Source organism: Grammomys surdaster, unplaced genomic scaffold (genome assembly GCF_004785775.1).
Source record: "Grammomys surdaster isolate TR1022 unplaced genomic scaffold, NIH_TR_1.0 233, whole genome shotgun sequence".
NCBI lineage: Eukaryota > Metazoa > Chordata > Mammalia > Rodentia > Muridae > Grammomys > Grammomys surdaster.
Window position 1 is genome coordinate 6526887 of NW_021604678.1, and position 16958 is coordinate 6543844.

Genomic DNA, 16958 nt, shown 5'->3' on the forward strand with positions numbered 1-16958 from the left:
CATCTTTAATTTTTATTTTATTTTATTTATTTTGGTACCTTCATATATGAGCATCTACATTACCCTTGTCCCTCCCTCTTCTGCCTCCAACTCTCCTGCATCTCCACCATGACACCCATGATCTCTTCCTTAATTACTGTTGTTACATGTGTGTGCTTGCACATGTGCACATGTTTATGCAACTTAATCTGTTTGGCTTTGCATGTATGTCTGTAGCTGGCCAGTTGGGATTGTACAGCTCACACAGGAGATTGTCCCTGGAGGGGAGTTATTGTCTCTCTGTGAGGCGCCACTGACAAGCTGTGGCTCTTCATCTCGGGGTAGGACTGCGATGATTCTCTCACATCCATCTCTGCGTGTCTATTACTATTGTCATTATTCCGACCCTGTGAATCCTTAGGTATTAGCACAGCTCTCATCCTCATCAAAGAATCATCATTTTGGAACAGATGGAGTCTGTTCCAGAAACCCACAAATGATCAGAATGTAAAGAATACATGGCTGTGTGGTGGCTGCCCCCAACCGACATATCGCCAGTGTAATCCCTACACCCAGTGCTCAAGAAAAATGGAAGAGGGGGGAGGAAAGACGGCAGGAACCAGAAGACCAGGGCATCTGCTGTGAAATGGTGTCTGCTATATATGAGTTGGAAATTACAGCCATGAGCTCTCAACAATAAGGACTTTGAGAAATATATACATATGCTCGCTCTTTTGCTAGTTCCAACCAGTGACGCCATCTTATCCTCACTTCATCCTGCCGCAGAAGCTGCTGCTCTTTTCCTTCCTTTCATGCTGTGCCAATCTTAAAACCACTACCCAGTTTTGAACACCAAGACCAACCCGGGTCCTGCCCTGAACTATGAATAAGTTCTCCTTCGCTGAACCCTTCTGGTTTTAATCTTTGTCTACTTACTTTGTATGTAAATTAGCTCAGTAACTAGACTATCCAACCAGGTATCTGTCTTAATGGATTTTTATGTGTTCTTAACAGCGTAGATCGGTTTGCTGGGAGTAGGCATTATGTGATTGATTAATAAGTTAAAGAATTGTAAAATTTATAAAACAATGCTTCTTTTATTTAATGAAGAGAAGTGTTTATTTTGTGTTAAGATCAGGGTCACAGGCAACTCCCCACTGAGGACTTTTAAAAATGTCCTCACTCACGAGTGGTTTAGCGTTACTGAACTTGCACTGAGGATTTTGTTAGCCAAGTTTGCTACATGTGAAGCTATTGGGCATTTGGGGATTGACAACTTTCCTACTGCTCCCTCAGAGAACTTCCCAGGGAAACTGGGATGGATCATCTAGACACCATATGTGCTGTTAACATAAAGTTAGATATGCGTTAATCAAGTGGTTTCCATGAGAAACACGAGGCCTCCAAGACATGAAAAGAATCTCGTTAATTGTACTTCCTACAGTAGTCACTCCAAAGAGTAAAATTACATTTGAAACTTTTCATCTTAAAAAAAGCAGTTAAATATCCAAAGCTGAAATATCTTGGAGTAAAAACACTGTGTCTGTTAAAAATGTTACATAAACAAGTTAGAAGTAAGTGAAAAGAGATTTTATGGTTTTCGTGTGACTCCAGAAAGAGAGAGAGAAAGAGAATGATAGAGAGAGGGAGGGAAGGGGGAAAGGGAGAAAAGAAGGGGGGAAGGAGAGGAGGAAGGGAAAGATAGATAGATAGATAGATAGATAGATAGATAGATAGATAGATAGATATTGGGAGTGAGTCTGGAATGGGCTTTTGAAACCTCAAAGCACACCTCCATTGACATATTTTCTCCAAGGCTACATCCAGTTCAAGAAGTCCATAACTCTTAGTCCCTCTAATCCTTCTCAAATAGAGCCACTCCCTGGTGATTAAGCATTCAAATGTATGAGCATATGGGGGCCTTTCTTATTCAAATCACATTATACTCACTTCCTTTCATGAGCTTATAACCATTTCATAAAGCAAAATGCATTTAGTTCAACTTCAAATGTCCCCAAAATCTTTCAGTCACCAGTCGATTTAAAAGTCCAGGTTCCAAAGTCTCTTCTGAGACTCAGGCAATCTCTTAAAATCCAATCTCAAAAAATCTAAAAGTAAATGATTTACTTCCAACCTACAGTGATACAGACTATACATTAACATCCTGCTTGGGAGCAAACAGGCAAAGTGAGAGAACACCTGACAAAAGCAAGACTGAAGGTCAGCAGGGGCAGCCTCTAGTTCTATAACGGCATGGGTGAGGTCAAAGGGCTTAGCTGGTGAAGCCCTTCCAGCTTGCGGATGACAGTGGACTTCTCTCTCTTTGGCTGGCTCCAGTAGGCCTCCCAGAGATCTGCAGTCTCCAACATCTTGGGGTCTTCAACACAATTCAGGCTTCACCTTCACAGCTTCACACAGAGGCCTCTCTGGACCTCCAACCACAGGCTCTTCTGCAATGCCCCGCCTCACAGGTTCTTCTTAACCTTGGAGGAAAAGTCCACAGACCCTCATCCCTGTATCCTTCATGACTCTAACGCTATAACCATGTAGCTGAAACTGCTAAGTTCTGCTGCCTGCATTGTTTTCTCCTTGAATTACATTTGCACAGGCTTTGATTTAATCGTAGGTTGTCTTTTTGTTTTTTTAAGGTGGAGGAAATACATTGGAGCCTTTTCCTCCAATAGCTTGCAGGATTACCTGTTGGGGTCTTGTTCTGACAGCACTACTCCTTTTATTTCATGTCTTCTTATTTCTTTCAGGATAAACCATTGCTCCAACCGTTAATTTTCTGCTATTCTTTTCCCCCCAAGCTGTACATTTTGTATTTTGTATTTCTTTTTTCCTCTCTTACTCTTTCACTGTGGATCTATATAAGAGTGACCATTAATAGCCATGTGACAAAGTCAATACTTGGCTGTCTTTTGCTTTTTTTTTTTTCTAAAATTTTTTGTTTGTCCTATTAAACCCTGTTTACAGCATTCAACCACTTTCTTACTCTAAAGATTGAAAGATTTCCACATTTCTCCAAAAATCATCATGGCCAGTCCTATCACAGCAATTCCCCTACTTCTGATACCAACTTTTGTCTTAGTTATTTTTCTGTTGCTAGGACAAAACATCACAACCAAGGCAACTTATTAAAAAAAAGTATTAATTGGGGGGGGTACAGTTTCAGAAGTGAGTCTGTCCATTACTATCATAGTGGTCCATGTGGCAGCAGGCACTGAAGCAATAGCTAAAAGCTTATATTTGATCCACAAGCACAACACACACACACACACACACACACACACACACACACACACACACACAGAGAGAGAGAGAGAGAGAGAGAGAGAGAGAGAGAGAGAGAGAGAGAGAGAGAGAGAGGACACTAACTGGGCATGGCATGTGTTTTTGAAATATCAAAGCCCATCTCAGTGACACACTTCCTCCACCAAAGCCACACATCCTAATCCTTCCCAAATAGTTCCACCATCTGAGGACTAATTAGTTATTCAAGCATATGAGCCTACAAGGAACACTTTCATTTCATTTATTAGCTTAGTATATATATTTTTTTAAAACATCTCATAACTTATACTAAATTACACATTTTATCCATTAGAAATTAGTAAGGCATTTGTATTATATCAAGTGCTTAGTTTAAAATACATAAAATAAAGGATAATCATGCATGGGTGAGGTAAACTTAGTAAATAATAATATACAACAAACAAAGCGGAAGGCATAGTGGCTGAAAACTAAGGATATTAAAGAAAGAATAAACAGCATTACTAGGAGTCAAGAATTGTTTTATTGTGAATAAAAGAGAATCTTTAAAGTTAGCCTAGCAAATAATTGATATTTTAGCTATACTGACTATTTGGTTATATTTTTAAAATTTAAAAACAATATTCAAATTAAGAATTAATTTTACGTTTAAAAGCATTACATTGGCATAGAGTTAACATCTGACATAGCCACTTTGTGTTTACATTGTGTAATAGAAATAAATGTATACATATATATGTATGTATGTATGTATGCACATCAGGAAGTACAAAGTACTCTGATTTTGTGACTATGAATGTGGAATCAGAGCTTGACATTTGCATGTGGAGGTCAGAGGTTGACAGTAGGTGTCTTCCTCAATTGCTTTCCCTTTAAATTTAGATACAGGGTTTGTTGCTGTACCTGGAGCTCACTTATTGGCTACATGAGCTGCCTACAAGTAGCCAACCAGCTTCTGACTTGTCAAAAGTAGAAAATTCATATTGATACAGTAACATGGACATTAATAGTGTTAGATACTAATTGATACTATTAGAAAAATGAATTCACTCCAGTTCTACCAAAGTCCCTAGTAACAGTTATATTCTGCACTGGGATAAAACGTAGGATACGGTATTCTATTTGATTGTCGTAGCTCCTAAGTCTCATCTTCCTACATGAACTTCAAAATAATCTCAGATTTACTAAGGGGTTGCGAATACAAAGAACAGTTTTCTCCTGGACCGCTTTGAGAGTGAATTGTTTTGTCGCAAGCCCCCATATCCAAGGGCTTCTTGTTGTATTTCCTTAAGTCTGCTTGCTCTTCAGTAGAAGCACAAAGTTTGTCTAACCATTCTAATAAAGTTCTTCAGAGTGCAGTGATTCTTTTAAAAACCATGTATTTCACATGGTTGCCCTATCACTTTGTCTTTGATGTGTAACAATTCATGAGTCTTTTCTTGTTACATTTCAAGGGTCCAGGCTAGTGGGGTTATAGAAAGCCCATTGGTTTGGGGTTGTATAATGGCTTTTCATGATTGGACTCAGGTTATATGTCTAACACAGTCATATCACCAAGTAATACAGCATTTTTTCATTACATACATTGAAATACAAAATTTAGTTGCTTGTGTGTGTGTGTGTGTGTGTGTGTCTGTGTGTGCACGCAAGAGCACAAGAACACATGTGGAGGACAGATGTCCTTCCTCAATGGCATTTCGTCTTATTTGTTTAAATGTGTTTTTAATTAGAATAGAATTACATCATTTTCCTCCTCCCTTTCTGCCTCCAGCCCCTCCTGGCTGACTATCCTTGCTTGAATCCTTCACTTGGGCCCATTCACTCTCAAGATGAGTGCCTCTTTTTCATATATATATGTGTGTGTGTATACACACACACACACACACACACACACACACACACACACACACACACATATATATATATCCCATTGAGTCCATCTAATATTTTAAGAGAAAGTATCTTACTGAACCTCCGGCCAGCACACCGACTGGCTTACAAGCTCAGGTACCCTGTTTCTTCCTCCTGGCACTGAGATTACAGGTGCATGCTGTCATGGCTGTGTTTTATGTGCATCAGGTGATCAAATTAAGGTCCTCATACTTTACTGAATGAGCCATTTCCTCAGTCCCATCACTTAGTTTTGTATCATTGCTGCTGATGTTGACTTTGATAACTGGATTGAGAAAATACCTGAGAGAGACTTATCTATGTGAAGTTACTTAGTTTATGTCATGTATAAATATTTAGTGGTGATTACTTCTATAAATGCTGTTTTTTATATACACATTAATATATTTGTTTATGTTAGTAGGGACTCGTGTTCTCTTCTGAAATAAAGTGTAATGTTTTATCATTGTTCATTTAACAGCTTTTTATTCAGAATTAGATATTCATAGGTGATAAAAACAAAAAGAGTGTCCACAGAGGTTCTCTTCTGTGTGTGCTTCATTTAGTCTCCCCCAATGGCTGTATCTTGTTACAATAGCACAATATAACAACAAGGAAATTGACATGGGTACAATCTACAAAGTTTATCCAGATCTCCTTGGTTTTATTTGCATATGTAGGTCTCTAATTTCACATATGTGTGTCTCACATAAAGACTTCCACAATAGTGATACAGAAATATTTCATGAACACTGGGCAGCCTTGGATTATCTTTTTAAAATCACTTTCATGTCTTCTTCTCTTTAATAGTAATGTTTCAAGAACCACTAACCTGTTCTTAACTTATTTAACCTTATTGCAAGAACATATAATGGGATAATAAAAGGGTGTACTGGATGATTTTATGTCAACTTGACACAAGCTAAAGTCTTCTGAGAGGAGGGATCTCAATTAAGAAAATGGCTCCAAGGCTGTGGGCAGGTGTAGTGTGTCACTCTGGTGCTGCTTGCATTCAAATGCTAAATTCTATACCCCAAGATCTGCTTACTCCAAGATGGGCAGATCCTCAGCATGCCAGCTTTTCTTGTATAAACTTTGCCCTCCAAGTTGTTTGAGATTGTTTAATAAAGATGTTTACAGCCTGTAGCTGGGCAGATGAGAGGTAGGTGGGCTTCGGTTCCCGGGCTTGGGGTCTGAGGCAGGGACCAAGAAGAGAGTGAGAGGAAGGAGGAAGAACCACCATGAGGGTAGGTACATCATGAGCACATGGCTGTCAGAGCTGGCTTTTTGAAGTAGGAGCAGTCCAAGCCGAACATAGCAAGTTATATCTTGGGGTTATTGACAGGGAAACAGAAAAGATAGCATAGAGGGTTGATATCTGCCAAGCTATAATGCTTTAAGGCTTATTATAAATATAAAAGTTTTGTGCCTTTTATTTAGGAACTAAATGATCTAAGGTGGGGTAGAAATGCTCAGGTAATATTTACAGCAACATGCAAGCCTGTAGGACATTTTTAGAGATTGATGGGTCCAGCCCATTATGGTTAGTACCACCCTTGGGCTGGTGGTCCTGGGTTCTACAAGAAAGCAGGGCGAGCAAGCCGTGAGGAGCAAGCCGTGAGGAGCAAGCCAGTCCTCCATGGCCTGGCATCAGCTTCTGCTCACAGGTACCTGTCCTGTTTGAGTTCCTGTCCTGACTTCCTTCAGTGATGAATAACACTGTGCACTTGTAAGCAAATAAGCTTTTCCTCCACAATGTGCTTCGGTACAGTTTTTTATCACAGCAATGATGATCCTAACTAGGTCAGAATGCATCCATTTTAGATTGCTATTTTTTTTTTAATTCAGCATAACTTTGTTGAGATGGAACCAATACTTGTTCCTTAGTTTTATTGTTGGGTAACAGTATATGCTGTGAATGTAGCCATTTGTTCAGCCCGTATCTACTGGTTTGAATGCAAAAGCACCTCTAAAAGTTCATATGTTGGAACTGGAATGCCAAGGTGATGATACTCAGAAATGGGATCTTGGAAGGTGACTGGGCCATGAGCATTTTGCCTTCCTGAGTGAGATCAGTGCCCCTTCACAAAGACAGTAAGCAATGAGCTCAGCCCATTAGATCCTTTGCCTTCTTCCACATGAGGATGTTGCAACAGAAGTCACCTTTGAAGTAAAGGCTTTCCTCAGATCCCGAATCTGCTGCCTTGATCTGGGGCTTTGCAAGTTTTTAGGCATCCCAAAGCAGGCTTTCCCACACCAAAGCTTTTCTCCTCTTCTTAGGCACAGACACTTCAGTGCTTCTTTTGACTCCAACATTACTTCAGTGTTAGGCTTAGCTTTTGACTTGTGAAGCGACACCACCTTCTCACGTGGTATCCTCTGCTCCATTCCCTGGTTCTGATACCAACTCTAGGTCACCCGCTTGGCACGTTGGGCATCCTCACTCTGCTCAGTCTCAGCCTGTTCTGAGCTCCTATACCTCCTCTTGGCAATCAAAATTTAGTTGGCCTTCTAGGGGATTTTGACTGAATTATTCAGCAATGCAATGGGAGAGGAGAAGAGACAGCACGGACAGCTGGGATGTGTGTAAGGGAAAATGGACATTATAAAATGAAATAAGACTTGAAGAGGCAATAGTACCTGTGAGGGGAGCAGGGAAGATCCTGATTGTTCTGGTGCACATAGTTGATAAAGAACTGTGTTTGGTAGAGGTGACATTACAGAGTCAAGTTGCAATACTGTTGTAGAGAGTCACAAATTGTTTGGAAATGGGGTTCCTTTGGCAGTGTAATTTTTACAACCAGTTTTATACTTGAGAAAATTAAACATAATTGGAGAGTATAAGAAGCACGAACACGCGGAATACTATTAGATTAACTCCACTGAACAGTGAGAAACTGACCTGGACAGGGCCAGCACAGAAACCACCATAGAAGGGATACACTCATATGACTCTTCCAGTGTGTCAGTTTATCCCTGAGCTGGTTTGTGAAGCCCCAAGTTCATACAAAAGAAGGCATTTATCAAAGTAGATTCAGACCCCTGGCATTTTGTGATGTTTTGGATGCTTCCTCAAAGCAGATTCAATGCCCTGGCTTGTTGGGATGTTCTAGATGCTGTGTCTGTAGATGCTACAGTTGTGCTCTGTGGATTCGTACTTCAGGACTAGGACACCCCTCTCACCTAGAAAGCTGCCAGTGACAGCTCACAGCTGAGTTCCTGATAACTGTGGCTACCCACAGCATGTTTTCCTGCCAGAGCTTGTGCCCCTAGTTGAGGGGCAATCCAAATTTGATGACTTTTCTATGAATAAACACAGAACCTAGGCCTCTGCCCCTCTCCTCACTTCGGGACAAGTATGAATGGATATTTTGGCCCCAGAGTTACTTTTGAGGATGGCTGAAGTTTCCTTTGCAATGGTGTCCTGCTTGGGCCCATTTCTGTATCCTTCCTCTCATAGGTTCCTCTCCTGAAAGGATGTTCCAATTCACATGTGGTCTTAGTTTCATGTGTCTTTCTAGGAACCTTGGTTTTAAGCATCTAGTTCCAAATGCAAATGTTTATAACTTTCTTATAATATAGACTGAAATCCTAAGTGATCTCATACACAGAGAACCTAATTTACAGGTAATCGCACCTCCCCAAACTATTCACAGGAACTCACTCAGACATAGGGGAAATTTAGTTCTTTTACGACCATGCCTGATAAAAGCTGAACTAGGCTTTATCACCTGTAGGCACTGAGGATTTATTTTCTTCCTCTGAGTCACGTTAGATACCACACAATGAATCACTGCCGACGTGATGTGTATATGAATCAGTTCTAGTACAGACATTCCCGAGAGTCATGTCCATCACTGTGGCTGCCAGGCAAAGAAACCTTCTTGTAAGTAAGACAGATTTCTACTTTTTAAGACCTAAAAGATGTTTTTAAATGTTTGCCTTTATTGGTACTTATTTGCTTATTATTTGTAGGTAAAGGTAGAAATAAATTAGTTTCTATGCAAATTTCTTGAGATGTGTATAACATTCTTATTTATTTTTAAATTATGTGTATATATGGGTATGTGTGTGTGAGTATTACATGTATAGGTTGCTCACAGATGCTAGAAGAGGGCTTTGGATACCCTAGAGCTGAGTATAGGAGGTTATAAGCTTCCAGACATAGGTACTGGGAACTGAGATCTGGTTCTCAGCTTAGAATATATGCTCTTAGCCACTGGGCCGTCTCTTCAGTTCTTCATTTTTTCTTAGAATGTTGTAAGACACATTGTAGGTATCAGCAAACATCTGTTAGCAAAGATTAGTCCATGAATAATTATATAAAATGGAACATAAGTGTGTGCCTTCATCTCTTCCTTTTCTCTTTCCTTCCTACCCACAACTCCCTGAAATTCTTTGTTTCTTTTCCCATTCTTACCAGGAAAGGAAACTTGGTTTGAAACTTTGTGCTCACTCAAGCCCTTAGTCCCCTTAGGGATAGAAAAGGGAAGTGGTGCTGTTGTCTCAGCCCAACAAGGCCCAGAGAGAATTCCAAGTATATTCTGGCTCTCCTCTCCTTCATTATTGGTTGTAAAAAGCATGGTCAGCAGCAGCATCTGCCAGGGACACTCCCAAGGAGGGACTGACCTAGTTTTAGCTTTAGCCCATGTCCTGAGACTTCCCATAGTGGGCAGTGAATCAGGACAGCTGGTTACCTTAATAACCAAAAACTTGCCTACAAATATTTTTTACATGGAAGTGATTTGGTTGACTGTTGATCTCTTCTGGTTTGTGGTCAGTCTTGCATGAGCAAGCTAGTGAAATGAAACACTTCTAGAACTCTGCTGAACTCATCACCTGCACAAACCAACGGAGAACCATGGGCGATGTGGCTTAGCACATCACTTACTTCTGTTGGCCTTGTGATCCAGGAACTGCTGCTTATAGAGAGTGGATTTTGCTATATGAAGACATCAAAGTCCACAAGAGGAGCAAGGAATGAGTCAAGAAACTAGGGGCAGAAGCAGCCACTTATCTAGAGTTCCAAATACCTCACCAAGGGGCAATATACTGTAGCATATCCTTTTAAACTGCTTCTTGACAACACTGCCACAGTTTCTGGAAGACTTCATTTACCACAGATTTTTATATATACTGGTATGGTATTAGTTGTTAAGAGTACTCAAAGTGTAAATCTCTTTCGATTAGGATTAAAGTTGAAAATGGAGACCCAGAGCTGGAGAGATGGCTTAGTGGTTAAGAGCACTGACTGCTCTTCCAGAGGTCCTGAGTTCAATTCTTAGCAACCATATGATGGCTCATGACCATCTGTAATAGAATCCAATGTCCCCTTACGGTGTGTCTGAAGATAGCTACAGTGTACTCATATACATGAAATGAATAAATCTACACAACTACAAATCTTACAAAAGGCATTTAGCATCTGAATTCTGGACATTAGCTGAACAGTTCCTAGTACATCACAGGTACTCAATAAATATTCTTTAAAATGACTGTCTCCTATCCTCAAAGAGCTGACATTGACATATCTGGCTGTAAATCAAAATCGTCATAAATAAAAAGTTAAATATAGATGGTGACAAACAATGCAATGCAAAAAAAAGCAGCCTGTAAGCACCACAGAAACTTAATATCATAACGCACTGACCTGTTAAACTGTGAAGGAGGAGGTACTGCCTTCCCTCAGCCATTGTGTGTGCACCAGTGACATTGAAAGCTCTAAAAGCTACATTGACAAAGCAAAAGCAGAAGTCACAGGTGGAAGTGGTGGAGAAGAGAGGGGAGAGAGATGGGGAAGAGAGCAGAATCAGTGAGCAGAACTTTGCACACAAACGTCAGCTCTTGTAAGACTTTGGTAAGAGGGTTTGAGCTCATCCGTAGATGAAGTCTTAGTGCTATTCAGTTTGTTCTTTGAGTCATTCATAATCATAAAAGTGTACATGTCAATGTACATGCTGCACAATGCTTACACGATACCCAGTTTATCTCCTCCATTACTTAGCCTGGATAGCTGGGCTCAGTGAGAGTGGGACAAGATATTCTGAGGTGCGATTTTTCCATTGCTAATGAAGTGATGGAAGGCTCCTTGCTTTTTCTTGGCTGGGAGAGATGCAAATTCAAAGCCCAGTGCCAGGTGTGGGATTACCTTCCTTTAAGTTGTTGGTCTCAGGTATCCCAAAGAGTCCCTAAATCAATACAGGCTATTACCATCACTCTTGGTTGCCTACCAGAACTTGATATCAAGACCCTGTTGCTGCAGACACCACACATTTTGGACACAGGACTTTGAGGAATCTATCAGGAACTGACCTGTAGTCTCCCTGAAGTTCAGCTTATAGTCTTAGAATTATTATGAGAGCTGCCAAGAAAGAAAAGCTATCAATAGTCCCGCCTGCCCGTGAAGCCTGCAAGCACAAGAATGGCTAGCATGACAAGATATGCCCATTTCTACAATGATGGTACAAATGCTATAGGGTAATAGCCATTTTCTGATTGGGTTTAAGATCCACTCCACAGAAAGAAACATATCTGATACTGTAAGTCTGGCCAAGAACCCATGGCTGTGGTGCTCACGGGCCACAGGACCGAACCTACTACTCTGAGGCAAATAAATGGACATCAACACAAACGGCCCTCTGAATTCGTGTAGATCAGCGCAACTCTTAGACCTCATCAGACAAGTTTCTTGGTGCAGGGACGGTGGTTAATGCAGAATGATTTGACCCACGAATGGTCAAATCGAAGAGAATAAATGCCTGTGGAATGTTCAGCCACAAATGGGACATATAAATCACAAGCCGTCCTTAAACGTTCCAGGACAATCCAGAAAGGGTGGGGAGTAGGGTGAGTGAAAAGATTCCAAGAGCTCAAAGGTCAGGGGCCTAAGCACTGGCCTCTGGACATGACAGGATTACTGTACACATGAGCACACAGCCGCTGAGGCTGTCGTGTAAGACCCGCAGAAGATCAAGCCAGTCAACATGCTAGCCTAGAGTGGGAAACATTTCATGAGACCCCACCCTTCACCCTGGAGCTATGCACAGTAGATGGCTTCTGGGTGTGGATGGAGTTTTCTTTACGGATGTGGTTCTTTGTAGGTTAAACCTACTCTGGTGGATGGCCCCAACGTGGACCAGGAGTATACTGACTACTCAAACTGGAGTCTATGGGTTCTTGAAAAAAGGAAAAGGGACAGGAAGTTGAGGGCTGTGTGTAGGGAGGGAAGGGTTGATGTCAGAGGCGTTAGAGGGAGGTGTTGGGGGGTTGAAAGTATATATGATCAATACAAGTCGCATGAAATTCTCAGAATTAATGAAAATATGCAAAAATGTCAAGTAGAAAAAGAGAGAGAGAGAGAAAAGAGGAAGTCCCCTTTCTTAAACACTAAGGCCTGCGTCACTGGGTCGGTGTGTGATGGATGAGGGGTGCGGAGGGATGAGGCATAAGGCCATCACTATCCAGGAGACAGCTGGTCTTGAGTCCCTAAACCACGAGGAGGGCCGTTCCAGCACAGCTGGGGAAAACAGGCCGGGCCAGGCTTGCCGGAGAGTGGGACATGTTTAGTATCTAGAGGACGTTTGTTTTTCAGAACTCCTCTCTTCCTTCTGAAATCTGGCAGGCGTTAGTCATCCGCCGCTCAGCACGAACCCATAAGTGTGCTTGTGTGGCTCGGCGAGCTTCCTCCCTGTGCCCCGCCCTCGAGCTCGCACGAGCAGACTGGTCAGCACCCCCCAGGCCTGGGGTGCCCCATGTCCTGCCGCTCCCCACCAGGCGCTCAGCATCCCAGGCTGCAGGCGCTGTGCCAGGTTCGGGGCAGGGAAGAAAGTTGTAAAGTGCCGGGAGGAGTTGGGCGGTCCGAGGAAGAGAGGCGGAAGAGGAGGACTCGGCTGAGTTCCCGCGGCGATCGTGGGGTCCGCGGGCGCCTGTCCCGCAGCTCACCACGGCAGCCAGACGGCAGCCCCTCTGCTCCCTGGTAGGCGCCGGAGACTCGGCAGGAGACAGCGAGGAACTTGTCCCGAGAGCTGTCGCCGCGGGCCTCATTGTCTGCAGCAACTCTCTGGAATCCGGAGTGGGAGGACTGGACTCTGTCCGCTGGGATTTGCCCAGAGTTCCGGCGGCAGCTGTGGCGGCCGCGGAGATTCTCTTTGTCCTCCTAGGACCTCGCTCTCTCTCCTCGGTGGCAGCTGTTGGGTGGCTCTGAGCTTGCAGCGGGCATCCCAGTCCCACTCAGCCTCTGACCCCGGGGTGAGTCCCCGGTGACTCCGCCTCTTTCGTGTCTCTCTGTTCTGTGAAGCCGGGAGCCCAGACCCCGGAACCCAAGGGGTTGTGAACCAGAGGAAGCCGCCGGGCCCGGGCCACAGGATGGTGGCGGGTCGGTACCGGGCGCGCAGCCCTGGGAGCTGGCTGTTCCCTGGCCTGTGGCTGTTGACTGTGGGCGGTCTGGGGTCGTTGCTGCAAGCCCAGGAGCAGCCCTCTTGCAAAAAAGCCTTCGATTTGTACTTCGTTCTGGACAAGTGAGTGAAGGAGAACTGTGGGTCAGGGTCTCCTGGAAGGGAGGGCAGCGCTAGGACTGAAGTTGAGATGTGTTGGGTTCAGGGGAAGGCAATGGGAACTCTCCCTAGCGAGCATGCGGCTGATTCCTTTCAAAAGCAAGCTCATTCGCTGTAGATAAATAGAGGCTGTGAGACTCCAGGGCTACTTGGTTCTCCAGAGGAGAGGTGTGCACTGCTTTTTTTTGTCCTGGAGTCTCTTGGGAAATGGAAGTGTGACCACCTGCAGCATGTTTCATCCCAGGAACTTTTGTGACTCTTTGGCCTCTTTATCACACTCCCTAGACCCGTACAGACATTCTAAAGTTTGCCCAATTTTGTCCTGATCACAATGCTTCCGTGGGAGCCAGGAAAAAAAAGCCTTAATTTACCCAATATGGTTTGCATTTCCTGAGAAATGAGGGCTTGTGTTTTTATTTTGAAAAGCCAGCTCTCATTGTAAACAGTAAACAAACAAGTTGCCCCCAAAGAAGTGTGGTCTTCCTGGTGTCCTTGATTCAGCCCAGACACTAAAGTTTCAGCCCTGAACATGAACATAGACAGGCACTTCACTTTGAAGGGGGAGGAGCCAGTTCCCCAGCCACTCCCGCCGCGCCCCCCCTCGAGCGCCCCCTTGCGTCCCCCCCCCACCCCGTCCCCCCAGCATGCGCCTTGTAGAACTGAAGAACTGTTTGCCATTAAGGCCCACTTTTTTTGTCTTTCTGATCAATTTATCTTCCTTTTCCAGGTCTGGCAGTGTAGCAAATAATTGGATTGAAATTTATAATTTTGTCCACCAGCTGACAGAGAGATTTGTGAGGTATGTCTCCCCATTGTACCCTTCTCGGCATTGGAGAGGAAATCGAACAAACAGCCTAGTTTCTCTGTTCTGAAACCCTTTGCAAGCAAAACCTTTTCTGAAATCAGATGTTGAATTTTATGCATCTCAAAGTGGCCCTTTAACACATGGTGTTTGGTGGAGACTTTCGGCTAACCCTTGGAAGTTCATTTTATCTGGCTCCCAGAAACTCGGCCCAGGGTGTGAGGAAACAGCTTCAAATACAACTCTTAACGTCTTTCCTTTTCGGCCATTCATCTGTTTTGAGTTTGAGTTATGCTTTCTCATAATTCACCACATTAAAGAATACATTTCATTCTAATAGTACCCGTACTATATTTTCAATTCCACACACTTGGCTCTGTAAACGTCCACATTTAAAAGGAGAAAGTGTCAGAAAACTTTAAATGAACATGTGTTAATAACTCACTAGCTGAAAAAGCACGTGTGTGTGTATGGCATTTAAAGAAATGAGTTGTGTTTACACAATGTGTGGGTGTGTGGCTGGTTTAAAATGTAACCGTTGTATATATGCAGGAGGCTTCATGAGCAAACACTCTTTCCCTCGCCTATAAAAAGCATGGCTGCTGGTAAATCCAGCTTACTCTCTTATTTAGAAGTAACCAGGAATTAGTGGCATTCCCTATTTAAAAATAACCCTTAGATGCCATGATTTTTTGTGGCTCCCCTCTTCTGGTTTTCTTTTGGATGCCAGGAACAAGTGCAAGTTTATCAGGATAATGGGAAGGGACACGAATAGGAGCTGTGTCATTAAATATTGCCTCCTTCAGTCTTGTTAGCCCAAATGTTTTCTGTAAAACAGGCTTGGATGATCAAAACATTTTGAAAGTCATGTTGCAAGCAACTTCAAACAATCTGTAGAGGCCTAGGCAATCCCCGCTTTGGTTATTGGCAGCAGTAAAGCTATCCCTATAAAAATGTATGCCTGTCCGTGTTCAATCATCAGTCTCCTGCTTCAGAAGCTAAAGATGGCACTCTGGTTCCTGAACAGGATCTGAGGTAAAACCATCTAGGGAAGGAAAATAAATAAGAGCTGATCTCTGTAACTGTCAAAGCGGGATAGACAGTTGTTTATAAGCTTCTGATTCAATCGCTGAATGTGCTGAGAGTGTCATGCAGTGCTACTCCGAAGCGATGGATTACTTCAGTGTAGCATCTGAAAAGAACGAGGCTCTTACTGACTCTGGTTCCCAAGTTGGAATTTCTATAGCGTATACTGTTCTCTGGCTCAAGTATAGTTGCTCAGTTACTAATTATATGTTGTGGGACATGAATAAAAGATGGCTACTGACAAGCACAGTGCCCACAGCAGCGAGGGCCGTTGGAGGGGACTCTGACCTTTTAGCCAGTGTGTTAGTTTCATATCTGCAGTTTCAGGCCAGAGCAGCATCAGCATATGCTCTTCTCAAAACAACCACGTCTCGGTGACATTGTGTCTGAATCCTAGAAGACAGATTGGGAAGCTGAAATGCCAAATCAAAAAGTGATTTCTTAATGCTCAAAGTATTAAGAAACGTGATTATTAAGTCATAAGAAATTTAAGTATTTACAGTATTTATGGTGAATTTTGTCTGGACTGTTATCATAACTGTGGCTCCTAAGTTAAACTGGCTTGTCTCCAGCCCTAAGCTGAGGGTGTGGCCTCTTGCAAAGAGATGTAGAAGATCAAAGGAAAGAACATATTTCTAGGAAAGAGTCTTGCGGAAGCCTAGAGACTTTCCAGTTATCCTTTCTAGATGTAAACCCCGTAATTCATGGAGGAGTGTTTTGAGAGCTGAGAAGCACCGGCTGCATAAAGAGAAATGCAGTGCAGACAGGAAGGCTGAGTGGAGTTCCATTTAAGGGAAGTGGAGGCTGTTCAGTGGGGCTAATTTTAAAAGAGACGCCCTGGCTCTGCTTTCTGTATTGTACCAATATTTCTTTTTAAAATGTTTTAACTGCCTCTTTCCTTATTTTGCAGCCCTGAAATGAGATTGTCCTTCATTGTGTTTTCTTCCCAAGCAACCATTATTTTGCCATTAACTGGAGACAGGTTAGTGCATTATCATTTCAATGGAGGCTTTTAGGAGAGATGAATCATAAAGGCATGATTGATATTGCAGCGTGGTGATCTGGGCTTCTCTGTGGGCTTAAGCGAACACACAGACAACTCAGTGCTCTACAGTAATAGAACGGCGGCAGGCAGCATGAGTAATCTGAAGGAGTGGACCATCTGAAAATCAATATCATTTATATTGGTTGTAGAATATATTTTACATTTCCAGTCTTTTTCTGAAGTTCAGTGATGCTCAATATGTTGAAGTTTACAAGAATACACATATACACATACACACACAAGATACCACGTGTGCGTGCGTGTGCACGCACACACACACACATACACACACACACAAGACATCATACACATTCACATACACACACAAGAC

At 42.8% G+C, this 16958-nt stretch overlaps 1 protein-coding gene across 2 annotated transcripts in view; it reads left to right on the top strand.

Annotated features, from left to right (window-relative positions):
- The first annotated feature begins 13038 nt into the window (after positions 1-13038).
- Antxr2 (ANTXR cell adhesion molecule 2) overlaps positions 13039-16958 on the top strand; it is a 132910-nt gene continuing 128990 nt past the window's right edge. The window contains exons 1-3 of one of the 2 annotated variants that reach the window (XM_028773658.1): positions 13039-13658; positions 14422-14493; positions 16493-16564. In XM_028773658.1, the coding sequence (XP_028629491.1) occupies positions 13507-13658; positions 14422-14493; positions 16493-16564 (296 nt within the window). In that variant the 5' untranslated portion in view covers positions 13039-13506. Of the gene's footprint in view, positions 13659-14421; positions 14494-15424; positions 15532-16492; positions 16565-16958 lie in introns of those variants that run through there. The other variant, XM_028773659.1, reaches the window with a different exon arrangement.